Source organism: Plasmodium falciparum (genome assembly GCF_000002765.6).
Source record: "Plasmodium falciparum 3D7 genome assembly, chromosome: 7".
In the NCBI taxonomy this organism is placed as follows: Eukaryota; Apicomplexa; class Aconoidasida; order Haemosporida; family Plasmodiidae; genus Plasmodium; species Plasmodium falciparum.
The window spans coordinates 1,065,001-1,075,000 of NC_004328.3; the positions used below are offsets into that span (position 1 = coordinate 1,065,001).

General features: G+C 19.6%; 3 protein-coding genes across 3 annotated transcripts; 2 read left to right on the top strand and 1 right to left on the bottom strand.

The window, feature by feature from the left end:
- Positions 1–251: 251 nt before the first annotated feature.
- PF3D7_0725100 (conserved Plasmodium membrane protein, unknown function) lies at positions 252–5,240 on the top strand (the record flags this gene model as incomplete). The annotated part of the gene is made up of 2 exons (XM_001349118.1): positions 252–4,760; positions 5,019–5,240. The coding sequence occupies 2 exons, from the start codon at positions 252–254 to the stop codon at positions 5,238–5,240; spliced, it is 4,731 nt and encodes a 1,576-aa protein (XP_001349154.1).
- Positions 5,241–5,979: 739 nt separating this feature from the next.
- On the top strand, positions 5,980–6,737 carry PF3D7_0725200 (mago nashi protein homologue, putative; the record flags this gene model as incomplete). Its single annotated transcript, XM_001349119.2, has 4 exons — positions 5,980–6,014; positions 6,129–6,247; positions 6,359–6,636; positions 6,723–6,737. The coding sequence occupies 4 exons, from the start codon at positions 5,980–5,982 to the stop codon at positions 6,735–6,737; spliced, it is 447 nt and encodes a 148-aa protein (XP_001349155.2).
- Positions 6,738–7,201: 464 nt separating this feature from the next.
- PF3D7_0725300 (conserved protein, unknown function) lies at positions 7,202–9,754 on the bottom strand (the record flags this gene model as incomplete). The annotated part of the gene is made up of 2 exons (XM_001349120.1): positions 7,202–9,446; positions 9,618–9,754. 2 exons carry the CDS (start codon positions 9,752–9,754, stop codon positions 7,202–7,204), a joined length of 2,382 nt encoding a protein of 793 aa, XP_001349156.1.
- Between the last annotated feature and the right edge of the window lie 246 nt (positions 9,755–10,000).

Here is a 10,000-nt window from a genome sequence, read left to right on the forward strand (position 1 = left end):
ATTTATTTTTTTATACCTTTTGTTGTGTCCATAACAATACAGATAAATGGTGTATGTTGTAAAAGTCCAAAGGTTATATATTTTTACACATATATAAAAATATAAATATATATATATATATATATATATATATATATATATATATATATATATATTTATTTATTTATTTATTTATTTATTTATTCATTTATTTATTTATTCATTTACTTACATTTTGTGTGCCATATTTTATAACGTGAGGTGATAAAAAAATGGGTGTTTTAAAATTAAAGAGTGAGAAGAAAAAGAAGGAAAGAAATCAGAAAGAAACAAAAATAGATTATGAGAAATGTATTAAGAAAACAAAAGTTAGAGATAATGTTTTTGTGAAAGAAACTGTGGAAAATGATTTTGACATAAGAATATTTATGAAAACAGATCATAGTTCAAATAAAATTCGTCAATTAAATTATGCAAAATTAGTAAAAGGTATAAGAAAAAATAAAAATTTGATACCTAATAATATAGAGAAGATTATTGAAATATATGGGTTAGGTATAGTAGAAGAAGATAAAAATATCAGAAATTATTCTTCCAAAATATTTTATCATTTAATAAATAATATTAATTATGATAAATTCTTTGGAAAAATTAAAACTTGTTTATTTCATTCATTAAAAATTGAGAAAGTGGATCTAAAAATATTAAATTTGGAATTATGTCATAAATTTTTTTTTACTAAAATTTCCTATTGCAATAAATTTTTTTATGAATTTTTAAATAATATTTTAGATTGTTTTATATCACTAAGTATCGAGAAGCAAATACAAAATGTGAAATATATTTTCTTGTTATTTAAACATAAGGCTAAATATAAGAGGCAAAAAAGAAAATTACTCCAGTTAAAGAAAAAGGGCATAAAAATTACACCCTCGGAAATAAAAAATAAAAGTAAAAAGCAAGAAAATAAAGTAGGGAACATGGAATTTAAAAATTTTAAAGAAAACAAAGATGATAACAAAAATTTTGATAATAACAAAAGTTTTGATAATAACAAAAATTTTGATAACATAAAGAATGGTGATAATGACAAAAGTTTTGATAATAACAAAAATTTTGATAATAACAAAAATTTTGATAATAACAAAAATTTTGATAATAACAAAAATTTTGATAATAACAAAAATTTTGATAATAACAAAAATTTTGATAATAACAAAAATTTTGATAATAACAATAGTTATAGTAGTGACCATAGTAATAATAATTATGAACATATTAGTTTTCGAAACCTGCGAAACAATTTAAGAGATCCCTTTTTAATAAAAAAGGGTATAAGAATAAAGCTTGATGAAAATACAAAAATGGAAATATATAAAAAATTATTTAATTGTCTTTATAATTTTATGGATGAAATAATTTATAACTCTTTACAAGTGGATTTAATTAATTTGTACACACAAATATTGAAAAACATAATTTTTGTAATAAAAAAGAAAATAAATTTAACAATAGAAATTATGTTCCTAATAAATAAATTTATAAAAAGAATTATTCAATTAATTAATGAAAATATGTTGAATATAAAAAATGAGAAACTTTTAAATATGATATATTATTTTATTGTATTAATTATATCATTATGTTTAAAGGAAAGGAAATATTTTAAATTGTTGAAAAAAAAGATAAAAATGGATATTATACAATGGCTTCATTATGGTTTTGTAATTTATTGGTATGTGTTGTTAAAGGAGAATTTTTTTAATATCCCTTGTCATGGGCAAAATGAGAAAAAAGAAATAAAAAACTTTTATGTTCAACATGAAGATATTTGTGAACACACTATTGGTAATCATATGTTAGGTGATAAATTAAAAATGTGTACATCTAATATTAATGATGTTATAAACTGTGCGCATATGGGCAATAAATCTGGTACAGATGAAAAGGAGCATAATAATGATAGTAATAATAACAAAAATAATGATAGTAATAAAAACAATTACCATAATAACAATTTATTAAATGTATATGAGTTACATAACAAGAATAGCAGTGCATGTGATGACAAAACATTTCATTATAACAATAATAAAAAGTATGCGAAAAAATATTTCATGTTATTAATATATTACTATGAAATTTATATAAACAGAACAAACAGTAATATATTACTAAATTATTATATAAATAAGAAAAAAAAAAATTCAGAAGAAAATAAACAAGAAAATAAGGACTTACATAAAAAAATAATGAATAAAATTGAAGGGTATACAAAATGCATGTTCCATAGGAACAATGATGATATTGAAAAACTTGGTAAATATATTATGAATTATTTAATAAGTTTTTCATATAATAGTATTGAAAATATTATTCATTTATGTTATAATATTATTTTATTATCATATAAAGATATTGTTAATTTATATACAATGAAGAATGAATATTTATATATAGAAAAGAATGAAAAGGATAAGAATAAAGATGACTTTTTATTATATTCTTTTAAATATTTTACAACACCCTTTGTGTTTTTATCTCTGGTGGATTGTACAAATTTTATAAATAATGATTTTTTTTTGAAAAGTTTTTATTCGTTTTTTAAAGAAGAAGAAAAAGAAAAAATTATTAGAACTATAAGCTTTATACAAAAGGAGAAGGAATATGTGCACATGATAATGTCAAATCATATTTTTGATAATTTTATGAATACTTTGTTATATGTGCTATATAATTATAGTGATGAATTTTTTGTGAATAATTGTTTGTTTTTTTTATGTATGTTAAAGGAGAAGCAGAGAGGTGTATTAGAAAGGAAAGATGATAATAATAAGGATGATGATAATAAGGATGATGATAATAATAAAAATGTTAATCATAATAATATTAATAATCATAATAATATTAATAATCATAATAATATTAATAATCATAATCATATTAATAATCATAATAATATTAATAATCATAATAATATTAATAATCATAATCATATTAATAATCATAATCATATTAATAATCATAATCATATTAATAATCATAATAATAATCATAACCAAAATGTTGAAAGTTACAATGTAATATGTGACAATACCATTAATTACAATATCATGCTTCAAGATAATAATTGGGAGGATAATAGTGTTCATAATTTTTCAAATATTATTAACAAAAAAATGAATAATATTAAAAAAGTGCTAATTGATTATTTTTTACATAAAAATAATTCTTATATGTTATCATTTGACATTTTGAAAATTTTGTATTTCTTATATGAACATACAAATATAAAACTGTTAATGTTTATATATTATTTAATTATAAATTGTGTAAATATATTTGATAAGAATGGAAAAACAAAACATCCGTTCTTTTTAAATACGAGAGAAGCTATTGTTTGTATTAACAAAATAATGGGTGTAAATTATATAAAACATATGGAAATGTCAAATAAAAAAAATGAAGATTTATATATAGATATAGATAAGAAGAAATATTTATTTATTATAAATGATGAATATATATATAAAGAACATTTTGTTCTCTACTTTTTTAAATTAAACTTATATGAAACAATGAAGGTATGTGAAAATTATGTATATGATTTGTTAGTGGATTTACAAAACGTTCAACAAGAAAAAGAAAATGAAGATGACGACGATGAAGAAGAAGAAGAAGAAAAAAAAAAAAAAAATAAAATAACAAAAAATTATATTACATTGAATAATTTAAAATATACAAATATAATATTAATTATAAAAAATATATCTTATATTATTGCTAATATGAAATTACATTCTTCTCATCTTCCTTTAGAAAATATAAATATTTCATGTATAAAATTGAATTATTTATTTTGCCTTATTCACAAATTAGAGAACGTTAATGAAAATTTATCTGACAAAGTATTTAAGATAATAAAAATAATTACCTTGTATTATTTTGTATGCTTTTATATGTGTCCTCCACTTTTATACGATACTAACAAACAAACGTATGATAAGGAACATGATAATAATTATCTTGGTTATGATAATACCTCTGGGGAAGAAGAAAAAAAAAATTCACACAAAAGAAGGTTTTGTGAAATATCAAATTGTACAGAAGATGCTGTTCATTTAAAAACACATAAGGATAAGCATCATAATATGAATGATATATCGGATATAAGATACAATGAAAAAGAAAATGATGAAAAGTACCTTATTTATAATACAAATATAAAATTTAAAGTGGATATTTCAGTATTTTCGTTATTTTTAAAAAATTATTTTAATAATTATATGAATATAAAAAATGAAGCAAAGGTGTATGGTATAGAACATATATTGCCTGATTTTTTTGGTATTGAATTTTTTAATATATTATTAGAAAAGGAAATATATTATTATGTATCTATTAATAATAAGAAGAACTTTGAAAATGTTACATATGATAATAATGAAGAAAGTTATAATTACATTACTCATAAATATATTGAAGAATTAATAAATAAATATGAAAAACATATTAATTTTGTAAGTTTTAAAAAATTAGAACAATTACCTATAAGAAAAATTATCAAATTGTTAATTGTTTCCTTATTCAAGATGTCATATAATAGAAATATATTTTTTGGTCCCTTTTCATATAATATTAAAAAAGATATTTTATTGAATATGTTTTTAGATAACTTGAATTTTGTTTTGATATTTTATTATTTTCTATCTTATTTAATAAATCGATTGCATTCCTTTTTGGATGTTGCCTATTCATTGAAAAATTATTATTCGGTCTGGGTAAGGACATATGTCGATATAAAATATTATATTCCTCTTGTTATTATAAATGTTAATATGTGTATATATATATATATATATATATTATTTTATTAATTTTTTTTGTTTTTTGGATAATCACTGATAATGTGATTGCTGATATGTTATTTATAGAAAAATACCATGACAAATTATATATATATATATATATATATATATATGTATGTATATATGTATGTATGCTTATGTTTATTTTTTTTTATTTTTTTTTATTTTTAGTTTTATGTGGATATGATTCTGTGCTGCTATTGCATTAAAGAAGAAAAGATGAAGAAACTAAAATTACCATGGTCAAAGGAATATGAAGAAATTGATCTTATATTAAATGAAGCATTAATAGATTTAAATAAAAAGGTGAAACATATGCTGGATCTTATTTTAAAACATGATGAAAGATATAATTTGATAAATAATATAGGGAAGGTTTATGAACAATTATAAATTTTGAAGGAAAGAAAATTGTTATATTTTATTTTTTTAAATGTGAATTATATTTTTTATATATAATTAGAATTGCCTTTTAAATATATATATATAATATATATATATATATATATTATTTTTTTTTTTTACGTAAAATTTTTGAATATACATATTTATTATATATATATATAATATAAATATTTATTTATCTATTCATCCATCATACACAAATTGTATTGGAATTTTTTTTTTTTTTTTTTTTTTATAATAAACATATAATTCATTTAATATGTCATATTTGTTCAAAATTAATATTTTTATATTTAAATAATTTTAATATTTTTTCATCACTTTTGACATACGTAAAAAAAAAAAAAAAAAAAAAAAAAAATACACGTTGTTATATAATATATATTTGAAATATAAATTTATATACTGTTTTTATAATAACGTTAAAAATTATCATGTAATCATTTTGTAAAAAATAAATAAAAGAAAAAAAAAAAAATATATATATATATATATATATAATAATAATAATTAAATAAATAAATATATATATATATAATATATATACTGTTCAATATAATTTTTAAAAGGATAAAAAACAAAGTAATTTATATGTTATTAATAGGAAAATTTTTTGTTCAATATCATAGTTAATTATAAGAAATACCCACTGTTATTATATATATATATATATATATATGTATATATATTTTTACAGATTGTTGAAGATATATAAAGTTGAATAAAAATGTCTAAGAAAGATAAATTTTCCTTTAGATATTAGTAATTGAAATAAGAGCATTATAAAAAAATAATGTATATTTTAAATTATATTTTATAATATTATTTTTTAATTTTTATTTTGTAATTTATATACTGTTCTTTTTTTATATATAGTGTTGGTCATGAAGGTAAATTTGGTCACGAATTTCTGGAGTTTGAATTTAATTCAAAGGGGAGATTAAGATATGCAAACAATTCGAATTATAAAAATGACAAAATTATTAGAAAAGAGGGTTAAAAAAAGAAAAATAAATGAATAATTTTATATGTACATATATATAATATATATATATATATATATATATATATATATTTATTTATTTATTTATTTTTTTTTTCATTAGCTTATGTAAGTAAGTCAGTTTTAAAAGAATTAAAACGTATAATTGAAGAATCTGAAATATGTAAAGAAAGTGATAAAGAATGGCCTATGCCAGATAAAATTGGAAAACAAGAATTAGAAATATATTTAGATGGTGTAGAATATTATTTTACTACTTCTAAAATTGGATCCTTATCAGATGTTAAACAGTGTAGTGACCCAGAAGGTTTACGTGTTTTTTATTATTTAGTACAAGATTTAAAGTGCTTCTTATTTTCCCTTATCTGTTTACATTTTAGGGTAATAATAATAACAAATATGTATATATTTGTCCAATATAAATAAATATATATATATATATATATATATATTTGTTCCTTTTGTAGATAAAACCGGTTTAAAACATCTTTACAACGTCCCTCCTTTTTTATGTACCAAGAACGTAAATGTACCTTATTAAACCAATTTTTTTTTTTTACTTACATATATATAACATGTCATAAGTTAATTTTTAAATTGTTATTTTATTTATTTATTTATTTATTTATTTTATTTTATTTTATTTTTTTATAAAAACAAATTGTTTAAAAAGTAAAAATTTCAACAATGATAATATTAATTAAAAAAAAAAAAAGAAAAAAAAAGAAAAAAAAAGAAAAAAAAAGAAATGTTTAGTCATATATATATGTACACACATATATATATTTATAAAACTGTAAAAAATTATATTATAGCTATTTTATAATTACAGTTAATGTTATAATACTGACTTATAAATGTACACTATATTAACATCCAATATTAATATGTTCATGCATATGTGAATTATTCTATCAAGAAAATGATTTTATTTATTACGTTCGTTTTATTCATCGTCATCATCTTCTCCTTCATCTTCTTCATCATCATTTTCATCATCGTCATCTTCCTCATCATCATCATTTTCATCATTATCATTTTCATCATTATCATTTTCATCATCGTCATCTTCCTCATCATCGTCATCTTCCTCATCATCGTCATTTTCATCATCGTCATTTTCATCATCGTCATTTTCATCATCATCATTTTCATCATCATCATTTTCATCATCGTCATTTTCATCATCGTCATCTTCCTCATCATCGTCATCTTCCTCATCATCGTCATTTTCATCATCATCGTCATTTTCATCATCATCTTCTTCTCCCTCCTCAGATGAATCAGCCCAACTAACACAATCATTGTCCCCTTTTGTATGTGCACTTTCTTCAAGAATTTTCGAATGAAATAAACAACTTGTAAGAACATGGCCTACATGTATCCTTTTAATAACCTTTCTAGTTTCTGTGTTAAGTATAATTATGAATCTCTCATAGCTAGCTGAACACAGAAATTTACCTCTTTTATGTAAGAACAAGAAGGATATACCTCCATTATGAATCTTAATTTTTTTTATAAGATTTATATGGAATTGATCAAAATCATTTTTGGCCCACATAGTTGGTAAATCATTTCTCATATGTGTTTTATTATTATTTTGAAAATCTTTATAAAATTCATATAATTTATCTTTAATTTTTAATAAATACTTGTCACTTTTTTTCTCATATGTTATTTTTTCTATTGCACATTTTTTTCTATATATATATTGTAATAGTTTATTACCAGTTATTATTTCAAAACTATAAACACTTCCATAATTATCCGAAACATAAATTGTTTGACTATTATTATGTGAAAATTTTTTTATGCAATAAGTTTTTCCTGTATCCTCTTTTTTATTATATAGTACTATATCTTTTTCAGTTGTTTTTAAGGAATGGTCATTATGCGTTAGTTTTCTTTTTTTATTTTTTATTGGTTGTATATCGTTTTTTTGTTGTTCCTTCAATTTATTAAAAATTTCTAAATTTTGAAGTTGTATTTGGTTAGTATTAAATTTGATATAAATGGAATCTTTATTATTATGAATATGTTGATCATCATCTTTATCAGAATTATTATGCTGGTCGTCATTATTTTCGTCATCACTTATATTTTCATCCTTATCATAATTTTCCTTTTTAATTTTTTCATCTTTCATATCTAAAGTGTTTGTATCCATATCATCAGAATATATATGGGATGTATTACATATATTAGTAAAAACCAAGTCGCTTTCTGAATAGTTATGATCAAAATAATTATATTTATTTTCGATAACATTTTGTGTTTTATAATGATCATAAATATAAACAGGTTTGGGTTGACATCGCATATCATAAAGTATAATTTTATGATCATATGTTGAAGCACATAATATATTAACATTAATATCATTCAAAAAGTTTAATGATTTTATAAGTGTTTCACAATTTAAATGTAATAAACTAACTCCTAATCCTTTGGATTTCCAAAGATATGTGCCTGTAAATAAATCGAAAACTTTTAAACAATTTTTATATCCTCCAATAGCTAGTCTATTTGTTAATAATTCATTAACACATGCTGCATTTATTGGATTACTTAGAATGTATGATTGTAATATATTTTCTTTTGCTATCATATTATTATAATGATAGTCTTTACAAATTTTTTGTAAATTAACATGTTCATATTCGTTATTTGTAATAATATTATTATTATTATTATCTTTGTCATCAATCTTTTTATATTGAATTTTATTTAATACATCCTTTTTATAATTTTCACAATAACGTTGCATTTTTTTTTGTATGTCTTCATTTTTTATTTCATTTTTATATAACGTATCGTTCAAATAATATTTGGAAGATTCGTCATGTTCCCAATTTAACACATGAACATGACCCGTACTATTAACAGTAACTAACAATCTGCTATTAAGTAAATAATCTTCATAAATACCATTTTTTACTTTTTCATTATTATTATATACAGGCATAAAGTTTAAATAGTTTGCATATTTATCTTTGTGTTCATTTAATATATCTTCATATATTACATTATGATGATGATTTAGCATTCTTGTATAAATACAGTTACTACAACTTAGGAAAGATAGAGATGCTGTATCATTAACATGTGGGTTTTCTACATTTTCATAAAACTGAAATGATTCCACAAGACCATTCTCTCTGCATATGGTTATTTCGGATTCTTCATATCCTCTTAATAAAAAAAAAAAAAATATATATATATATATATATGTACTATATAATAAAAAGTGTAACGAAATATATAATATTATTATATATATATATATATATATAATCAAATTATGTACGAATGTAAAAAATTATACATTTCTATAATTCATATATTATTCATATATAAATTACCCATAACCCCCGGACCATGTCATGTTATTAATTTTTCTATTTAAATCAGCAGGGAGATTTTGTTCAAATATAGAATTCCCCCCAGTACATTTTATATATTGTATTAAACCAATTTTATCAGAGGTTATTACTTGCATTATTATATATGTTCACATAAATACATAAATATATATTTATATATATATATATATATATATACATATAATATTTGATACTTTTTACTCTTATTTCATATAAGTCATATATAAATATATGTTTTCATTTTAACAAAATAAACAAATATATAGGAAATGAGGGAAAAATAATAAAAGAGTATATTCTTATATAATGTATTTTAAAATATAGGATGTAATTTTTAATTTTTATATTTTATGTTTATATTT